Source organism: Phaseolus vulgaris, chromosome 2 (assembly GCF_000499845.2).
Source record: "Phaseolus vulgaris cultivar G19833 chromosome 2, P. vulgaris v2.0, whole genome shotgun sequence".
Lineage (NCBI taxonomy): Eukaryota > Viridiplantae > Streptophyta > Magnoliopsida > Fabales > Fabaceae > Phaseolus > Phaseolus vulgaris.
Window position 1 is genome coordinate 857,258 of NC_023758.2, and position 21,762 is coordinate 879,019.

Below are 21,762 nucleotides of genomic sequence, written 5' to 3' on the forward strand. Positions count from 1 at the left end.
AAAAGATAGGTTCTTTGGTATACTAACATTTATAAAAAGTTAACTTCATTACTCATAAAAACACCTTATTATATTTTATGATGACACAAAGAGGCAATATTTCTAATTTATAAAATAAAAATAATAACTTATTATAGAGTGATATAAGTACATTCATCCATTTTAATTTATTTGATACATATTACAAATTTAATTCAATTTTACTTTATTTATTATGATATTTCTTTTGAGTTTTAATTATCTTTTATCTAGAAAAATTTCGGATAAATTTATGTAACATATCATGAACACCAAATCAATGAATAATATATATGACGTTCAAGGTATACCAATGTGACCATTTTACTCCATTCATCTATTCACACATGTTTTTCCATTATGATTTGATTGTTGAGTTCAAGGTGGTCAATCATAATGAAAATAATAACAAAATAGAAATTAATATACTCATTAAAAATTAAAAGCAAGGCTGGTGTACCTGGCACAGTGGCTGCAAATTGTATCAACTTTGGTAGGACAGTCCATTATGGGTGGTGTGTTGCCTTGTGGAATAAGAAAATTTTTACATATATATTACGGAGGTAGGAAAAGTTTTACTATCCCCACGATAGACTCCAAATATTATCGCCGAGATGAGGTCGGTCGAAATCCGGGTAGGTTTCGAGTGGTTCAACTTCCAAGGAATGAGGGAGATCCACCTGTAGAAAATACTCCGACGTTTAAGTTAGTAAGACCATAAAATATAGCGAGTATGGTATAAAATATGAGTTGGAATTACTTCCAGTTTGTTGTGTGTATTGTGACTTGTTTTCTTTTTCTTATATAGGATAGTGATCTCCTCCTTCTCTTTCTTCCTTCTCTTTGTATTTGTTTTTATTATTGACTTAATTCAGTAATAAATATTGTTTCCTCCAATTTAAGGTTGATTATCCAAGATCCCTTGATTTATGCTGATTCAACATTAATGTCAATAAATATGAATATCGGTAGGCGACCTCTTCATATACGATATCAGATTCGACCCATGCTATACTGTGGATAATAAGTTATGAGCATTAGACTTGATCGGGCAAGACAAAGAATTAGGCTATGCTTCATGATTGTGTTCCGTTTTAATCACGTCGTATGCAGTGCTCTAACCTAAAGCCAAGCATGACAAGAAGGCTTTGGAAAGAGAAGTTGTATGGTTTTTGAATGTTAAGTGTAGTGATAATGGTACAAATCTAAATAGTAAAAAAATGAAGGATGGGTTTGAAACGATTTTTGTCGCACAAAACCGGCCAAGAACTGCTTAAAAAATCAGTCAGCATCCGCACTCTCTCATACACACACATGTGATGGTTAAGGATATGGCGAACACTAGAACATTAATCCGCCAATACAATCAAAAGATAATGTAATTAATAATTAATATGGTAATATGCGAAAGAGAAAAGGAGAGTTTTGTGTCTTACGAAAAAAAAAGGGGACAAAGCGTAAGCCGAAAAAGGCCCGTCACCGGCCGAAAAACGCATTTGCTTTGCCGCACGAACAAGACAAAACACACTTCTCTTCCCTTCTCTTCTCTTCTCTTATATACCATTCTCTTCCTATCCTATCCCATGCTTCTTTTCCTTCTCTCTCACAGACAACAATAATGAAGAGAAGAACAAAACTACTCCACACTTCCTTTTCTTTCTCTCCCTCAACACACAACCCACACCAACAACATAAGCTAACATTTTCACCTTCTCATGCTGCGCCAACAAGACCTGAGCTTCTAACGTTTCTCCGCAATTTCGAATCCTCAGGATTGCAATGTAACTTTGCTCTTCCCACCTTTCTCTTTTGTTAATTTTCCACAGAAAAAAAAGGCAGACAGAATGGAGCCAGGCAGTGATAGTTTTAGATTTATGGTTCCCTTTTATAGCAGAAAAAGTTAATAAATTTGGTCCAAATTTCTTTTCTCCTGCTTTTGTTCTTCTGAAGAGGAGGGGAAGCACATAGAAAAGGTCAACTTTTTTCACTTGGGTTAGGTCGTGTATCATCATTATCTATAAGGATATCTGATATTCTGATTACTTATGCTCATTTTCTGGGCACAGCAATTATTCATACTGTGCCTGTGATTTCTTCATAACCATCCTTCTTCTTCGGTTAACTTTCATTCATAATGGATTCAAGCTATTTTCTTCTTTTCTGCACTTTCGGTTCTGTCATTAATTATTTGTCAAGAAAATAGCTACTGATTATCATTTATCTGTCGGAGGAGGAATCCGGTGCAATGAATCAATTATTCCTATGAAATTTCATCCACCCATATTTTTAGGTTCAGATAGTATTTGTGTTTTTAATCAGAATGATTCTAAATCTTCTTTTATTTTTCTATTAATCCACTAAGTATTAAATATGTTTGGTAGCACTTAATTTTTTCATAAGGAAATATATTGAAGATTTGTATTGTGGCTTGTGTCTGCTTCTATAAGGATTACAAAGAAATATATATGGCAGGGCTGATAAACTTTTCTTCGTGTTAATATCCTAGCTATCCCCTCTTCATTTTCTCTTTTGGTGAAACAGTTTTCAAGCTCTGCTGTTACTTCAGGAACTTCTTCAATCAAAGTTCCTAATGGATTTAAAATTTGTTAAAGATGTGAATTGTACTCGCAATAACTTGGAACATGAATTGGGCACTTAAAACTTAAGTTTCACCTGGAAAACATGTAATGTTATACTACTTTACTCATTTAGCAGAAACTGAAATTTAAAGTCCCGATTTGCTATAAAACTATGAAGCTTGAACAGACTTTTTTTAGTTCAATTAATTTAATTTATAGCTTGATTAACTTTTATTTATGAAACTAATATTTTTAAAGTATTTTTAACTTACCAATTAATTATATATATATATATATTATTGTGTTAAAAGATACTAAGATAAAAGCAAGGGGGAAAATAATAATTGAACATACAAATGGTATAATAATGACAACTCTTTTAAGTGAATTTGAGATTTTACTTAATGCGGAGTTAACAATTAAACTCTTAATCGCATGTTCAAAGAATAAAACCATTTATCATGTTATATATACTAATTGATTAGTTGATATAATTAATTACTTAACATTTTGATAATTACAATAATGCACACTTAAAGTATTTTCAGTTTTAAAATTTTGAGTTTGTTTATTTAATTGAATTTAAAGATAAAATCAATTTTATTTATTTATTTATTAAAACAAAGGAACATTATTGAAGCTGAATTTGTAACAACTCATATAGTTTAAAGTGTTCGTATACAAGAGAATGCTAATAATATATTTTTGTCGAACATACCTTTTATTATTGGTTAAAATTGATCAACAATAATACTCTTTAATAAATCTAGTTTTCTATTCATAAGTTTATTTATAATTTTTAATAAATAAATTTTAGTTAAAACTGGTGCTACTTGCTAGCACTCATTCTTGAAATCAACCAATGCCTCAAATAAACACAAACCTCAATGTATGTGGTAAATTTATCAAAGCAAATCATGCTTAGGCTTCCCTCATGTTGCAGAGAATGACACTAATTAACCATTATTTTTTTAATTTTATTGTCGCTAATCATAAAAGTTAATTACTCCAATCTTACGTTTTTATATTCTGGTTAGAAATAATAATAATAATAATAATAACTCATTCTTTGGGTTGGGGTAATTCATAATGGTGGGTGAGACATTCATAGCATCTTCAATGTTCACTTTGAAATGTTCAGCATTCCTTCATCTCAAATATCTTATGTATATCTTGAATAATGAGCGTATATCATCATAACAAATATGAATGAAGTGAGTAATACTAGTGGTATACCAAACGCGGTTTTCTTTATGCTTTATTTTATTTTCAAACCTCAAAATAATTTTCCTGTGGTGTTACAGTACAGTCAAAAGGTGCGGCATTTCCCTCTTTTTGCTTATTATCCTTACATAAACAAGTTATTCACATGTTTTACCAGGCCTTTTTTTTAACCTACTCCGATATTCAATTTGGGTTATAAAAAGCATCAAAATTAGTGAACCCAGACTGAAACCCTAGTCAGAAATCAGAAAACATTTTCAGAGAATATTGTTTGAAACGAATATTTAAGATTTTGGTATTTATTCGATTGAACACAGGTCATTACAGGTCAACATGTGTAGCATTTGTTTCAACGTCGAAACATGACATACACAACACAGCTGTAGAAAAGTTCAAGTGCTAAAAGCCATTTCCATTTAGAGGTTAATTAAGGAACCTAATCCAATGACTAAGTGACAATAATATTCCCAATATTCGTTAACCAAGTCAAAAAAGTTATACCATAAACAGAAGATTATAGTATTTCTTCTCTTGTCGCTTATATGTGTGATTCTATATAGATGTGGCAACAGGGAATCTGATAGCGAATGTCTCTAATTATAAACCAGAAGGCTGAAGTAGGTCAACTAATTTCTTGTTTCAATTACAAGTTGTTTTATTATAGGAAATGTAACATTAGATATGCCATATGCTTGGTAGTGCCTCACTCCCAAAGCCAGTAAGAAGTCCATGACATTATGATAAATGGGCATGATTCTACCGCTTCATGACGCGTAAATAGAGGTATCTTTTTTTTGTATTTCAATGACCAAATGATGTTTTATCACGACTCACAACTAATTCTTTTGCCAACTTGCAAAGGTCACTATCACCCTATGAAGATTAATAGGGAATTGCACTGACAAGGTGACAATATATTCAGCAGTACAACTGCAGAGTCAGCAAATGCATTTATTATACGGTTCATTATTTGTGATGCTGTATTTGCTGCCAAAGGGTCCATCACGAGAGAGCTGGTTAAGTTCTCATGGCATGCTTGTAGTAATTTCTTGGCTAACAACGAGTAAACCGTGGCACATTTTGTTTGGATGAGACTCCACTAATTGTTTGCGTCATTAGTCACTACTCTTAAAGCATAAAATAGTGGTATAATTCGAACTATTGATGAAGTTGAATTGGAAGAAGTGAGCTTCATTAACTACTAGTATTTCTTTATTTACAGTGACTATCGGGAACAACATTGCAAGGGGGAGGAGGTGGGAGACAACTCCTGTCTTGTACCAAATAGCTGATTCTTCACGGCGACGCAGAGCCAGGAGCTACACATTCTTCCCAAACATTAACTTCTGTATTTTAAAAATTCTATTTTCAAATCCGTAATACAACTTATGCGTAGTGTTATTGTCATTTTCCCATCTCAGCTGTGGGGTTTTACTATTTCTCACTCCCATGACTGTGCTACTGTACCTACCTACGTACCAAATTATCAAGCATTTCTATTTTTAATTAATTGTGCGCATGTGAGGGAACGGTTAGTGTTTTATTTCGTAACATTTTGGTAGCTTCTAGCCTTTTTAATGTGACTCAGAACATACATCAGGTTCGATGAACTATTGATACCTTCACAGTTCACACTGTGATATCTTTATGAGTAAATAAATAGTTTATATCCTAGCACTGTGAATGGTTTCTTACATAGACTAAAACTGTTCATATGTTATTAAAATCTGAGTATTTAAATAAATATGATTTTTTTAAAAGATAAAATGGGAATCGACGGTGTAACAAAATAAATCGGAATGAATTATTAGTTAGTTTATTGTTTTCTTTGATCGATCACTTTCTTCTGTGCACCTAATTCACCCCAATGAGGTGGATGTGTATAATTTTATTCCTGTTTCACATACATTCGATTCTTTCCAAAATACTAGTAGTTCTTACAGTAGAATATAGGTGTTGGGTGGAACAAATTCAGTTTGTGAATTTTGGAATGTCTGAGTTATTGGACCAGAAACTCTTATAATTCGTATGGTGCCCTTTTAGTTGCAATATTCCTGCAGAAGAAAGAGGAAAGAGAATTGGTGTCAAATTCAAATGATGTGATGATCCACACACCAAAGTATCCAAAGTCTTACTGTGCAGCTTTCTTTGATAATACCAGGAACCTACAACAGTATCATTTATCTGGCTGGTGTCAAAGTGTCATCCACCAGAAAGCGATCCCAAAAGTGATTCTTCTTTGTGGAAGTATGCCTCTGTCCATTGGCAGTGTCCCATGCTCTCCGCTTCAGGTTCGGCACGCACAGTAAAAGTAGTTCCTTTTTGCCACTTCTCTCAACTTTGAAAATACGCCAACGCGAATCACGTCTCTGATACATAAACGTTCCTTTTCCACTCCACAATCAACTTCACCTTTCCATCTCATAATCCTAAAAGATGAGACCCTTTTAAATCGTTTAACAAAGAGAACCGCGTGAGCTCCCACCAGTCATGTCCGCTTTCCACTTATCACCATTTGCACGCGTGCATGAAGAAGAGGAGGAGCTATCACGAGGGGAGGAGCCGGTGTGAGACTCGTACCAAAGAACAAGGTCCTTAGGTTCCATCAGAAGTTAAGCATTCTCATTTGGTCAGAGCAAATTAAACTCTTCCTTGCTTCGCTCTCTTTAAATTGTTCAACATGCCTCAGCCATTGTTTCTGTTTTTACTTTTATGTACATTGTGCTCAAGTGGTTTATCCCAAACGCTTTCCCTCCAAAGAGAGTCTCGAATTCTACTTCGGGTTAAGAACACCCAGCTTGAAGACAAAAACAAAAGTCTCCAAAACTGGGTACCAAACACAGACCACAACCCCTGCAACTGGACCGGCATTACCTGCGACGCACAAAACCATTCACTTGTCTCCATTGACCTCTCCGAAACTGGAATCTACGGCGAGTTCCCCTTCGGTTTTTGTCACATTCACACCCTCCAAAACCTTTCTCTCGCATCCAATTTTCTCTCCAACTCTGTCTCCCCCAACTCCCTGCTCCTCTGTTCCCACCTTCGTCTCTTGAACCTCTCCGACAATTTCTTCGTTGGAAACCTGCCGGAATTCCCACCGGAGTTCACCGAACTAAGAGTATTAGACCTTTCGACAAACAACTTCACTGGCGACATTCCGGGGAGTTTTGGACAAATTCCACGTCTGAGAGTGCTTGTTTTATTCGGGAACCTTCTGAGCGGAACGATCCCTCCCTCTTTGGGCAGCCTCAGAGAGTTAACTCGTTTGGAATTAGCTTATAACCCCTTCAAACCAGGACCGTTACCTCCCCAACTAGGAAATCTCTCTAGTCTCGAAACACTGTTTCTCGCTGGTGCTAACCTCGTAGGGGAAATTCCACCCACTATCGGGAACCTCACCTCGCTCAAAAACTTGGATTTATCTCAAAACTGTTTGTCTGGTAACATCCCTAACAGCATTTCAGGTCTGAAAAACGTTGAACAAATTGAACTATTTGAAAACCAGCTTTCCGGTGAATTACCCCAAGGTTTAGGAAACCTCAGTAGTTTAATTCTCTTGGATACCTCTCAGAACGCTCTCACAGGAAAACTACCACACGCAATCGCTTCTTTGCGTCTCTATTCTCTCAACCTGAATGACAACCTTCTCGGGGGGGAAATTCCTGAAAGTTTAGCTTCAAACCCCAACCTGCATCAGCTGAAACTCTTCAACAACAGCTTCACCGGGAAACTCCCACAAGATCTGGGACAAAACTCCGACATACAGGAATTCGATGTCTCAACGAATGACTTCGTGGGAGAGTTGCCAAAGTACCTCTGCAAGAGAAACAAGCTCGAGCGTCTCATAACGTTCGGGAATCGCTTCTCCGGAACGCTCCCTGAGCAATACGGGGAGTGTGGTTCACTTCAGTACGTCAGAATCCAGAACAACCAGTTATCAGGTGAGGTGCCACCAACGTTTTGGGCCCTTACTGGGCTTCAGTTTCTTGAAATGTCCAACAACAGGTTTCAAGGTTCTGTCTCTGCTTCCATCTCTACGGCACTCATCAAACTCATTTTGTCTGCTAACGCTTTTTCTGGCAATTTCCCAACGCCAATCTGCCAACTCCCTCACCTTCTGGAGATTGACGTCAGCAAGAACCGCTTCACCGGTGAAGTTCCCACGTGCGTAACTGGGTTGAAAAAGTTACAGAAACTTAAGATGCAAGAGAACATGTTCACCGGCGACATACCCAGTAAAGTGGCCCTCTGGACTGATATGACAGAGTTGAATCTGTCGTTTAACCGATTCTCCGGTTCAATCCCGCGGGAACTTGGCAGTTTACAGGGTTTGACATACCTTGATCTCGCCGGCAATTCTTTAACGGGGGAGATTCCGGTGGAGTTGACGAACCTGAGACTAAACCAGTTCAACGTATCTGATAACAATCTTTACGGGGAGGTACCTTCAGGTTTCAACCAGCAAATGTATTTGTCCAGTCTAGGGGGAAACCCGGGTCTGTGCAGCGCCGTTATCAAAACCCTGCCTCCTTGTTCGAAACGCCGGCCGTTTTCTCTGCTTGCGATTGTCGTTTTAGTTGCCTGCGTTTCGCTCCTTGTGGGATCCATGTTGTGGTTCCTGAAGAGCAAGACGCGCGGTAAATCCAAGCGCTCGTATATGTCAACCGCGTTTCAGAGAGTGGGGTTCAATGAAGAAGACATTGTTTCGAACTTAACCCAGGAGAACGTGATTGGGGCAGGGAGTTCGGGTCGGGTCTATAGGGTGAGGCTGAAGACGGGACAGACGGTGGCAGTGAAGAAGCTGTTCGGCGGTGCACATAAGCCGGACACTGAATTGGTGTTCAGGGCAGAGATTGAGACGTTGGGTAGGATTCGGCATGCGAATATTGTGAAACTGTTGTTTAGTTGCAGTGGTGATGAGTTTAGGGTATTGGTGTATGAGTACATGGAGAACGGGAGCTTAGGGGATGTGTTGCATGGTGAGGAAAGGTGTGGGCAGTTGGAGTGGTCTAGAAGGTTCGCAATCGCGGTGGGTGCGGCTCAGGGGCTGGCTTATTTGCACCATGATTGTGTGCCGCCAATTGTTCACAGGGACGTCAAGAGTAATAACATTTTGCTGGACCATGAGTTTGTGCCAAGAGTCGCAGACTTTGGCCTCGCCAAGACATTGCAGCATCAGACAATCCAGAATGCTGATATGTCTAGGGTTGCGGGATCCTATGGATATATTGCTCCAGGTCAGTTTTTTAAGAACACCGTTTACAATTATGTTGGGAGGGAATTTGCCAACATGATCATCAACAAAGACATAGGCTACTTGAAGTTATTTTATTATTTAACGTAAAATCAAACATTTGATGATGATTTACCTTAAATTAAAAGATCGCTGATACTTTAATATGATTTTGGCTTATCTAGTTAGAATCTTAACATGCATGGAGACGATTGAAATTGGTTTGAATGTGAGCAGAGGTCATCCAATGTTTAGGCAACTATAAATATTGGTAGGACACTTTCATGGTTTTGGAAAACTTAATTGGTAATATGTCCTCTACCTATCTGATTTTTTGCAGAGTACGCTTATACAATGAAAGTGACCGAGAAGAGTGATGTGTATAGTTTTGGGGTTGTGCTGATGGAATTGATCACCGGGAAGAGGCCAAATGACTGTTCATTCGGTGAGAACAAGGATATAGTAAAATGGATCACTGAGATTGTTTTATCAGCATCTCCTGTAAGAGGAAGTCGCAACATGGGAGGAGGTAAATATTATACTATGACCAAGATTGTGGACCCAAGACTGAACCCAACCTCTTGCGACTATGAAGAGGTTAAGAAGGTTTTAAATGTGGCCCTACTCTGCACCTCAGCATTTCCGATTAATAGACCCTCCATGAGAAAGGTTGTTGAATTGCTCAAGGACCACAAACTGCCATGATGTCTGTCCACAAAAGGACCCAAATTTTGCATTGGAGTGTCAGTTGGCACCACATGAAAGCGACTCATGTCTCTGTATGCTGGAAATCTTACATAGGACGAACTTTTGAGCAGATTCATTGTTAAGGATTTAATGGCTATAGGAGTAAGTGTTTAGTTACTCATTGCATGTAAATGTAAATCTCTTTTTTTTTTTATGAAATGCAAATATTGTTGGATGTATGATGGCTCGTGAATCCTTTCTTTGATCAAAGTAAAAGTGTGTAGTGAATTGGAAAGTCAAGTCACAACCATAATGTCCTATTAAGAAATGCCTTCCTGCACTCTTTATACCGTATCTTTGGCACATACTCTTCTTACAAATAAACTTCCTTCTTCATTTGTTATCCATCTTCATTTTCACAATAAATATTTCCATTTTTTGTCACATTTTTAAATTAATAAAACACTATAAGTTTATTGACAATCTAAAGTAGTTAGTTTTCGTTATTTTCTTTTGTCTCTGTTTTCATTTCACTTAAAATAAGTTTTTTTGTTATATAATTTTTAATCCTTTAATCGTTTTTAAGTTCACTTAGATATCCTTAAGGTACTTTTACTTTTTATCATAACTTTGATTAAATTTTGATTTCAGTTTTTTTTTTCTGTGTGTTCATTCAACATTTATATTGTATTTAATGAAACACAAACTTTAATTTCATATGATGAAATGGGTACATATTTAATCATTTCTATTTTATTTATTGTTACATAAGAATGTTCCTTCTTCTTTTTTTTTGAGTGTTCAAGCGTCTAACCCTTTCCATTACTAAGTTATCTTTGTTCTCTTTAGTTGTTCGTTTTACTTTATTTGAAATTTTTGTCGTTCAGTGTATAATTTTTTATTATATTTTGACTTTTTAATATCTAACAAGTTGAACAAATTCTTTAAATATTTGTTTTTCAATATTTACAAAAGTAATTTCATTACTGTTATTTGTTCTCTTTAGTTGTTAGTTTTGCTTTATTCGAAATTTTTGTCTTTCACTGTTAACTTTTTTTATTATATTTTGACTTTTTAATATCTAAGAAGTTCCACAAATTCCTTAAATATTTGTTTTTCAATATTTACAAAAGTAATAGATACTTTAATGTTGTAACTCTTATGAAATTTTCATTATATATAATTATTTTACTTTATTATTTAGTTACTGGACATTTATACATTGTTTTTTATATTATTACTAATATTTATGTAACTAATTTTTTGTATTTGACACAGAATAAAAAAGGTTTATCCTGATCATATTCAATGTCTCGTAATATAATGTTTTATTTGTTATAAAAAAAGGTTAATTAATATTTAAGACAATACATAAGTTGTAACTATGTGCATTATCCAACATAGATGAAAATGAAACACAAAATTTGTATTTAGTATATATGAATACAAAATACAAAAATAAGTAATAAAATTTTACTTAAAAAAATACTAGTACAGTAAAATCCACATCCATCTCATTATATCATCCTTGCCTCCTCCATCTCACGAGTAAATTTTAGTACAATAGTGTTAAATTTTCGTAAACAAAATATTTCTTATGAAAATAAACTTAATCCAGATATTCTTAACACAGTTTTGTATATTTATATTATAAATATAAATTATATTATAAAACTCACACCCACCTAACACAAGTAACACGATTGATTCCAACGTCCTAATAATACTAAGTTGTCACATTGGTAGAAATATGCCATGGTCTAAAGACAAACTTTTTTGAGATTGAAAGAATAAGTTTTACTATAACTAACTTATACATTAATTAATTATAGAAACTTTCTCACATAAATTTTATAAATATTTGTTTTTAACTTGCATAAAATGTTAATTTTAATTTTAAGATGTTTGTCTCTTCTCCAATAGAAAATTTGTAAAAGAAGCAAGTTTTGGCAATTAAGATTGATGTTTGAATATTTATTGAAGATAAGTACTAGACAGTATACAGTGGAGAGTTGAAGTAGCTCTTTGTTGGAGTGTTGACAGTATGTTTTGGTTTTTAGGGTGAAACCTAAAGAAAGCCCGAACTTTCTTCTTCATCTTTCCCTCACGAAGGCTTGGTTTTCAAGTAAGGGTGATTCCAATACAAAAAGCTGCACTTGCTGAGACCTGAAAGCAAGTGGGTATTGACAGAGAAGACCCCTCTCAGAAGCACTTCTCAAAAATATGGAGAATGGTTTTGTTAGACGGTTGAAGCACATTGTCACAGCCTCACAGTTTCATAGGTTTGATCAAGTTGGACAATTTGGATGGAAAATTAAGAACTCAAACCCATCCAATAGCTCAGAAAAAAAATAAGAAAAGAAACTCTTTTCCATTTCACAACCTTGTAAGCGTACTAATTCTATGTGCTACATAAAGTTTTGGCATTTTGGTTCATTTTTCTGTGATTTGTGTTGATAATTAAATACATTTTAATTAGAGTTTTGATTAAATTGAAAAAACAAAATAGCAGCTGTATTTGTCCATCTTGTATTATATAAACACAAAAACATGATTGGATTTAAAATTTGACTTTGTTAGAATGAGCGTTATGGGTTAGAACCCATTGAAATGGTATAACCCGAGAAAGTGAGTCTTAATTTGGAAAGAAGTATGTGTATACCTTGCGTTGCATAGAAGGTATCCACGTGGAGGGTGATGAGTCACAGAGCTTTTGAACAGGAAGAAGGAGGGTAAAATAGGACAAGAATAAAGTTTGAGTTCATGTTCCCCAGAGGGTGGCATAAAAAGAAACGAACTTAACCGTGGTTAAGGTTTAAACCTCCACTTACCCACTGTTTTTGGCTCTTGAGTTCAATAAAGTTGCAGGCATCCACACCTATAAAAGAAAGAAAGAAAGAACCAGAAAAACGGGACATTCTAGCACAAACTACAGGGAGTGGCGTCTTCATAAACGCTAACCTCTGCATTATTCTCTTTCTTCTTCTTCTTCTTCTTCTTCTTCTTCTTCTTCCTTCCATTTTCATCTCTGAGATAATGAGAGAGTGCATTTCCATCCACATTGGCCAGGCTGGCATTCAGGTCGGAAATGCGTGCTGGGAGCTCTATTGCCTCGAGCATGGCATTCAGGTAATCCAACTGCTTTTTTTTTCCTGCCCTTCCTCATAAAATCAAGATCCGTTTCGGATATTACCAATCCAACAACTCATTATATAACGTTACACTTTTTTCGTTTTTTTAGTTCATTTATAACTCGAATTCCTTGTCTATTGACAATTGCGTGTGGATCCGCTTTGATCTATAACCTTCTGCCATGCACGATCAATAGCAATACCTGAGTAATCATCTTCGATTAAAAAAAATTGAAATCTACGCGCGTTTATTGTAGCCTTTGTTGAGTGTGCTATATGCGAAGAAGTTATTGGTTGGAATGGATGGATTTTGAGCGTTGTTGTGTGGTGTGGTGTGGTGTTTTAGGCTGATGGGCAGATGCCGAGCGATAAGACGGTAGGTGGAGGTGACGATGCTTTCAACACCTTCTTCAGCGAGACTGGTGCAGGAAAGCACGTGCCTCGTGCAGTTTTTGTAGATCTTGAGCCCACTGTCATTGATGAAGTTAGGACCGGCGCATACCGCCAATTGTTCCATCCTGAGCAGCTCATCAGTGGAAAGGAGGATGCAGCAAACAACTTCGCTCGTGGCCACTACACCAGTACTGTTTCTTTCCCCTTTTCTCACGAATTTCACAAACTGTGCTGTGCATTCTCTTTCATTTTGTAATGACTAATAACATATTTTTCTTACGGTGATCTTTTAATCAGTTGGGAAAGAGATAGTTGATCTTTGCTTGGACCGTGTCAGAAAGCTTGCGGACAACTGCACTGGTCTCCAGGGTTTTCTGGTTTTCAATGCTGTGGGTGGTGGCACTGGTTCTGGTCTTGGTTCCCTTCTCTTGGAAAGACTTTCGGTGGATTACGGCAAGAAATCCAAGCTGGGTTTCACTGTCTATCCTTCTCCACAAGTTTCAACTTCTGTGGTTGAGCCTTACAACAGTGTCCTTTCCACTCATTCCCTTTTGGAGCACACCGATGTTGCTGTGCTGCTTGACAATGAAGCCATTTATGATATTTGTAGGCGTTCCCTTGACATTGAGAGACCCACATACACTAACCTTAACCGCTTAGTTTCTCAGGTTTGTGTTTGTTTAACACATTTCAATTGAAGTAAAAATTCCGCTCTATCATTTTATAACATCATGATCATGTTCTGACCTTTTTCAGGTGATATCATCACTGACTGCATCTCTGAGATTTGATGGTGCCCTGAATGTGGATGTTACTGAGTTTCAGACTAACCTGGTACCATATCCCAGGATTCACTTCATGCTTTCATCCTACGCTCCGGTGATTTCAGCGGAGAAAGCATACCATGAGCAGCTTTCAGTTGCAGAGATCACAAATAGCGCGTTTGAGCCGTCCTCTATGATGGCCAAGTGCGACCCTCGACACGGCAAGTACATGGCCTGTTGTCTGATGTACAGAGGTGATGTGGTCCCTAAAGATGTGAATGCAGCTGTAGCTACTATTAAGACCAAGCGCACTATCCAATTTGTTGAGTGGTGTCCCACTGGGTTCAAGTGCGGCATCAATTATCAGCCTCCAACTGTTGTTCCAGGGGGAGATCTTGCCAAGGTGCAGAGGGCAGTGTGCATGATCTCTAACTCCACTAGTGTTGCTGAGGTTTTCTCACGCATTGATCACAAATTTGACCTTATGTATGCAAAAAGAGCGTTTGTGCACTGGTATGTTGGTGAGGGCATGGAAGAGGGTGAGTTCTCCGAGGCTCGTGAAGATCTGGCTGCCCTTGAGAAGGATTATGAGGAGGTCGGTGCAGAGCCTGGGGAAGGCGAAGAAGGCGAGGAAGAGGATGAGTATTGATTAGGAAGTTTGTATGTCAGTCTGTTACTTTTTATTTATGGTTGTTTTTTGTACTTTCCTTGTCTTTGCTTTCTAAGTTGCTTACTCTGGTCCAGCACAAAATAACTTCAATGATGTGATCGTGGCTCTGTTAGAACTGAAAGGTTTATGGGCACCAGTTGATCGTGCACTATTTACCAATATATTTAGTTTGTTGTTATGTTTGGATGTCACTTCCATTCCTTTCTTTATCGAGATTTGCTAGTAAATTGAGTTATAATGTCACCCTTACACCGTGTTTGTTTCCAGTCGTTTACATCCGATAGTCTTCACTGTATACGTGATGTATATGCCATTTCAAAGTGATCTACTAATTTATTCCATTCTCCTTATTATTTTGCTGAAGTCGGTTACCTTCTACCATGAACTCTGCGCACATCCGTGAAAATTTCTTAAGGAAAGGTCTTGCATGCATGTAGGGAGATTCCTAACTTGTTTAAGTCACCCCTGCAGTGTGGTTGGAGCATTATTGCGGTGTTAAATAGGGTGAAGAAGGTGTTGTGCTTGTGGTGAGGTTCTTCATCAACTGCAGTGCATACTCCCTCTGTGGATGGTTCTGAGAGTTTTGTGTGTGTATAAAAAAAATATGGAAGATGTTTTTTTTTAATAATAGATGTTCTTTATATGTTATGTGGGATCTCTAACATATGAGACTATATATTTTAGGTGGTCCGATAGCGGGTGATACAATAGGCTCGGTTCTAATACCATATTAAAGAATGGACTTTAGGTTTAACTCAACCCCATGAAACCGGCTCATAGAATTGAGGTTTGCACGCACTTATATACAATGAAAAACTTTAATCTCTAGTCGATGTGGGATCTCCAACATCATTGACTTTTTCACCATTTTGGTGCATTTTTTTTAATATTTAAAGTTGCCAACATCAATTAATTTTTTTTTCTCAATTTGTCATGTTATTACATGTATTTTGTGATTTTTTAATTTTGGTTTTCATTTCTATTTTTTGGATAAGCAATTTTTTGTTCTCATTTTGTGTTCTTTATTATTATTTTGGTTTACAATTTTTTTGAATCAGCATATTTTGGTTATAATCTGGTTTTTAATTTTTATTTTGGTTTTCATTTTTTTATGAGATTTTTTGGTTTAGGGTTCTTATTTTATGGTTTTTTATTTTGGTTCTTACATCGCACGTTTATCGGTGTTGTTTTGTTACAACTTTATTCACTCTTTATTTTGGTTCTCATATACGTTTTTTTTAGAAATTGTGTATTTTGGTTTTGTAGGGGTTTGTTATTGAAGTATTTGTGATTAGCTGTGGTGGTGTGGTTAACTGGTGGTGGGGTGCGGTTAGCTTGTGGTGGTGGTGTGGTTAATAGTTACTGATGGTGTGGTTAGTTGTTATGGTGGTGTGGTTAATAGCTGATGATGGTGTGTTTAGCTCCTGGTATGGTGTCCTTAGTAGTTGTTGGTGGTGTGCATATTGATTAGATGAATGTGGAATCTTTATCATGGTACTGCATTAACTCCTGGTACCATCCTAAGCAGCTACATTATGAACTTCAAGTGGAGCTATCAATTATGACAAAAGAGAGGTGCACAATAAAAAAATGTAAGTAGTTAACGAATGACATTGAAATTCATCAACAACAATGATTATATTTTTAATGTATTATTGTTATTTTTCATAGTGAATATTATTACATTTTCTAGTTATTTTTCATAGTGAATATTATTACATTTTTTAGTTATTTATTATATTTTGACTGTAGATATAAAAATAAATGTCTTTAATATTCTTTTTACTATATTTCAAATTATTTTTTAAAACTTAAAAAAAAAAAATCAATATTGCAATTCAAGTTATAACAAAAATATTTATATTTATGAAAACTTTATATGTTTCAACAATAATAACTAACTCATATTTTCGAAAATAATTTTACAAAAATTTAAGTATTTCAAATTATTTTTCAAACATTATTTTATAATTTCCTTACAATTATTTTTTAACCAAAAATGTATTTTTATGAAAACTTTTCATATTCGAATAATGATAATTAACTTGTATTTTTTCTAAAAATAATTATTTAAGTATGAAAAATAATTTATCAAAATTTTAATTAATTCAAATCTACATAAAAAAATATCTCATATTTCATTATTTAAATATTTTTAAAGATAAGGGTAAATTTGCAAACTTACATTTTAAATCTTTTACAAAAGTTAAAAATATCCTTACAACCATTACATCACCCACAAATTTCACTAAAAATTTCTCCCAAATTAATTTTTAATCCAAAAAACTTTAATTTCTTCACACTTATTCTCAAATCTTAAATCCACTCCCTCAAATCTTAACAAATATACTCCAATTTTCAGAGTTCAATTTTCTAGTTTATTTACAGCAAAGTTCAAATTCCTACTAGAGTATTCATGTAGGAACAACATCAGGTAGAAATACTTTATAGTAGTAGCATTATCAATTTTATATCACATTTTTAATAAAAAAAATGGAACCATAAATTTAGTTATCAAAACTGAGAATATAACATTTTTTTTATCTCAATTTACATGTGAAAACTTTAATTTAAGCATGCATGTAATTGCCCAACTTAATAGTGTATTTATGTGTGATTGCATTTGAAAAACGAAATAAGAGGTTGGACAACATAGCTGGTATGTAGTAAGAGAAGGCATTGGAAAGGGATTCATTTGTTTACACAACTAAGAAATATAATTGGTCAACAAAGAGGAATAAATATTAGCTTTTGACTACACATTCAGTCTTCCATGTGTTGAGGTTCTTTAATAGTGTTACTTCTTTAGCTTTGATGAACTTCAGAATAGATGTGTCACTTCAAATTATTACAGTTCAAAATTGGAAATGTAAAACTAACCAAAGTATTTATTACAGTTCAAAATTTGAAATGTAAAACTAACCAAAGTATTTTTTTTATTGTGATATGAGAGAATAACAGGCCCAATTTAGTTTGATTGAATATATTATTATCTAATACTACAATACTACCATACTATATGCTATGTAAATACAAAATGCAAATGGAACTATGTGACGTTGCAGGCCACAAAGGGAGACAAAATTCAATTAACCTTATATAGTCACAGTAAATTCTTTTTTTTTTTACATGGTTTGGTAAATAAAAACTAGTCTTTAGTCAACACAAGAACTGAGAAAGAACAGAGAAAGAACGGTGAGAGAAAAGTCTGTGAAAACTCATGCGGGTACTCGGGTCAGAAGTTGAAGGGAACTGAAGCCTTTCGCCTCCTTGCATTGTAGGTTCTAGGTTATTATTTTTTTTATTAGAGCCTATGGAAAACAAAAAGAAGGACCAGAAACACAATTTTGTTTGTAATCAAGAATCTCAGACAAATGATGAACCTCAGGTATGGAACTCTCCTATCTCAGTTCTACCAAAGTAATGAATCTTTTTGTGCCTTTACAAATTCAGCTTCTTGTGAAAAAAAAAATTTTTTGTTCATTTTTTTCTTTCTGCTTTTGTATCTATGTTACTGTCGCCACTGAATAGCAGAGACTAAAAATGAATATCAGTCTTTGGAAGGAAAAATAATGAATTTTAAGCAAAGGAAAGGAAGTAAAGATTGATTTTTTATTTTAAAAATTCACTTGATTTTTATAACTTTGACAAAAAAAATTGTATTATCTTCTTTTCTTCCATGTTGGGTATCTTAGGGTTGTCATCTTCTTAATTGGAATCACATGCAAAGCAGTATCTGGAATGTCTCAGATGTGAAGAAACATAATATGTATATATTGCAATTTGTGTTGTTTAAATACTCCTTTTGAGTTGATTTAGATGAATATGGTTATTGACAGACCAAGCGAAAGAATGCACAACCAAATGTGACTGTTGTTCCGAGTGCCAAAATTAACAGTTCCTCACCTTCACTTCATGGTGCACTTAAATCTAATCAGCAACAACAGCCTTCAATTGTTCAATGGCCCTACACTCCTCAAAATGCCAGAGGACAGTCCTTGGCGATGCACTTCCCCACCCAAGCATCACCACCTGGTGCCTTAAATCAATGGCAGCAGTATCCACATCTGTTTGCTCAGGCAGCATCATCCTTTTGGCAGTCTCATCCACCCTCCGCTGTGGCAGGCCCATTACTTGGAGCAAATGTCAGTACCATCTATCAACCATTCACTGGTACTGGCTTTTCTGGAGCACCTTCCTCAGCAACACACACACTACCTCCTAATATGTGTTACCATTATCCGTTTCCTGGCTTTCCATGTAAGTATGCAACTCTTACTATTCACTGGCTTTCCATGTAAGTATGCAACTCTTATTATTCACTGGCTTTCCATGTAAGTATGCAACTCTTACTATTCACACAGCATGCGGTACTTGGTACTTTATACAACAGTTATTTTAGACTTGAAACTGATACGGATGTCACTATTTGAGCATGTTGAATTTTACTAGTTAATAGTTCACTGTCTTCTATGTTATTGTCAGCTGAAAAGCAAGAATATAACAAACTTTAAAAATTATTGGTGACAACAGGACTATAATATAATGGCATAAAACAATATAATAAAAAGCATGAGTCAATGTATACATCTAGACATTATAAATACTATACTATAATTTGTATATTATTGTGGTATTCTCATCTGATTTAGTTTAAAAGTTTAACAAATGAAAGTAAAAAAATTGTACAGGTAATTATTGAATTGTTCAACATTGATCGGTCCTGAACGGGATCAATATTTTGCTTCCTTTATTGTCAATGCCAGCAACATTAGGGTGTAGTAAACATAATTTTAGCAATAACATAAAGTTTGATAAGTTGTTTACAGGTCCTTGGGATCCATCTTCTTACATGGCTCAGTTATACCAAATGCAGTATCCTTATATTCACAGTTTTCCTGGTGCACTTAACTTTTCTTCAGCAACTCCAAGGGTGCCAAATTGCTTAACTTCTGGAGAGCATTCTTCGCAAATAGGAAATATCACACCGCCTTCAAAACTTTCTCAGAAGCACCAACAACTTTGGGAAGCTCAGGTGAGTACTTCTCTCCATCTCACACTCAAATTGTGATAATTATGACTTCTAGTGTCTTGAGTCTTGACTACAAACATGAACAACTTTCTTTCTTACAGACAGAGGAGAATATCCAGCTGTGGAGTGTGATAAATAAATTGCAAGCTGAAGTTTCTGATTACAAGGATCAGCTGAAGAAGCTTGAAGAAGAAGTCTCCTCATTCAAACAGAAAGCAGAAGTGGCTACTAAACAAGTTATTGGAACAACTCAACCTTTGAAAAAGAGAGGGAGGACTAGACAATCGATGGCCTCTGAAGATGCATTAAACGAGTCTCGCCTCCTTGCTGTTGGTAAAAAACCTGCAGTGTGTAACTCTTTCTCTCAGAATAAATCACACTTTGAAAAAGTTACATCACCCATCAAGGTTATTCTTAAAAAGGTGGGAAATAAAGAAATAACTACTTCCACCACTGCAATGGTACAACAAGAAAACAATGTAAACATCTTAAATGCTGTTAAAGATGTGAACTGCAAGACCCAGATTAATCAGATTTACCCAATTAAGTCTGCATGTCAATCTCATGTTCATCAAGAATATCAGGGAGTCCAGACATGTGGAATTGGAGTAAATGCTAATTTTGGAAAGGATAAAGACTTGAAACTTGTCTACTTTGACCAATCAGTACCACATAAAGTGTCAAACAATGACATGGGTGTTTCATCTAATAAACATATTGGAATTACAGGAAATGGTAATATTGGGTTGAAGTCTGGCAGACATTCGCCAGACACTGCAAAAGATGTATCAGGTGTTGCCCGTCAGAGTATATTCCATAATGGCATTTTCTTCCAACAGAGAAGAAACATAAATCCTGGATGGAGTTTGAGTTCTGAGGAGGAGGATGCTTCAGAAGATATGGCAGGATAGGGTAAAGATGAAAATGAAGTAATGGGAGATGACACTAGCTAGGCTGCTGAAGAAATTGGTGTAACAAAAGACTTAGGTGGTTGGTTGCCCCATGAGTAATGCCTTTGCAACTACTCCAAAAGGTATGTTTATTTAACAGTTGGCAATAGTGTTTTGTCAAAGAGTAATGCCTTAGCTGTAGATTTTTTGATAATGTGGTCACTCTGATCAACTGGGATAATCATCTAGCTTGGTGAAGGGTCACCCAGTTGCCTATAATTTTGGTATAAACTACATAGAGCAGTATGTAGATTTTTGTTAATATTTTGCCATATCATTCAGGGAATTACAAGTGGTTTGTGCTTAATGATTCATTTGTTTTATGTAATTTTTATAAAAAAATCATTGCAGTTATATTATAATAAAATATATGTGAAAATAAATTAATATAAGACCAGAATATCATTTTCTTTTTATTTAATTTTTTTTTATCTACAGAGAATTGTAAAATGTAAGGATGGATAAAAAATCCATAATTATCCAATTCATATTACTTTCTCAAATTCATTTAAATAGATTTATTTTAAATTCAAATCCTTAGTTAAATCTAATCCATTTAACTAGATTTGCATTGAAGGTTAAATATAAGATTAGATAATTTTTTAGATTTTAAAAATTCAAAATTTATGTACTAAATATTTTTTCATTAATTTTTATGTACTAAATATTTTTTCATTACTAGTTTTCATGATAGTTCTCTAATGTGCATTAAGGCTATTATAATAATATCTATATAAAATACATTAACAATATGTTTTTACTATACTATTTTAAATATTTTTACTAAGGATAAAATATATATGGAAAATGATATATTTTTTATGATCATATTTTATTTAATGACTCTTTCTCTTATTTTATAATTTTCATAAATTTAATTGATAAATAATATGTATTGAAAATGATGTATTACTAACAACACTTTAGGATTTTTTTACATTTTTGGTATATTTTTACAAAATTATCGAAATCAATATTTTTTAAAAACATAAATATGTGAAATCTTATTTCAAAACACAAATTTTAATATAAAAAACATGTTCTAAAACATGACTTATAATAAATACAAAAGTAGTGG

At 34.8% G+C, this 21,762-nt stretch overlaps 3 protein-coding genes across 5 annotated transcripts; all 3 read left to right on the forward strand.

The window, feature by feature from the left end:
• Positions 1-5,610: 5,610 nt before the first annotated feature.
• LOC137810004 (LRR receptor-like serine/threonine-protein kinase HSL2) lies at positions 5,611-10,098 on the forward strand. Its single transcript, XM_068611103.1, has 2 exons — positions 5,611-9,061; positions 9,398-10,098. The coding sequence occupies exons 1-2, from the start codon at positions 6,502-6,504 to the stop codon at positions 9,760-9,762; spliced, it is 2,925 nt and encodes a 974-aa protein (XP_068467204.1). The 5' UTR covers positions 5,611-6,501; the 3' UTR covers positions 9,763-10,098.
• A 2,421-nt stretch (positions 10,099-12,519) lies between these two features.
• On the forward strand, positions 12,520-14,945 carry LOC137810005 (tubulin alpha-4 chain). 3 transcript variants are annotated; one of them, XM_068611106.1, is made up of 5 exons: positions 12,600-12,873; positions 13,222-13,456; positions 13,566-13,936; positions 14,025-14,483; positions 14,569-14,757. In XM_068611106.1, exons 1-5 carry the CDS (start codon positions 12,781-12,783, stop codon positions 14,683-14,685), a joined length of 1,275 nt encoding a protein of 424 aa, XP_068467207.1. In that variant the 5' UTR covers positions 12,600-12,780; the 3' UTR covers positions 14,686-14,757. The 3 variants fall into 3 exon arrangements, with proteins under 3 accessions (XP_068467205.1, XP_068467207.1, XP_068467206.1); XM_068611104.1 differs by having other exon boundaries at positions 12,520-12,873; positions 14,025-14,945; XM_068611105.1 differs by having other exon boundaries at positions 12,676-12,873; positions 13,133-13,456; positions 14,025-14,945.
• A 2,930-nt stretch (positions 14,946-17,875) lies between these two features.
• LOC137810006 (uncharacterized) lies at positions 17,876-20,996 on the forward strand. The gene is made up of 4 exons (XM_068611107.1): positions 17,876-18,090; positions 18,542-18,962; positions 19,532-19,737; positions 19,836-20,996. Exons 1-4 carry the CDS (start codon positions 18,016-18,018, stop codon positions 20,643-20,645), a joined length of 1,512 nt encoding a protein of 503 aa, XP_068467208.1. The 5' UTR covers positions 17,876-18,015; the 3' UTR covers positions 20,646-20,996.
• The last annotated feature ends 766 nt before the right edge of the window (positions 20,997-21,762 follow it).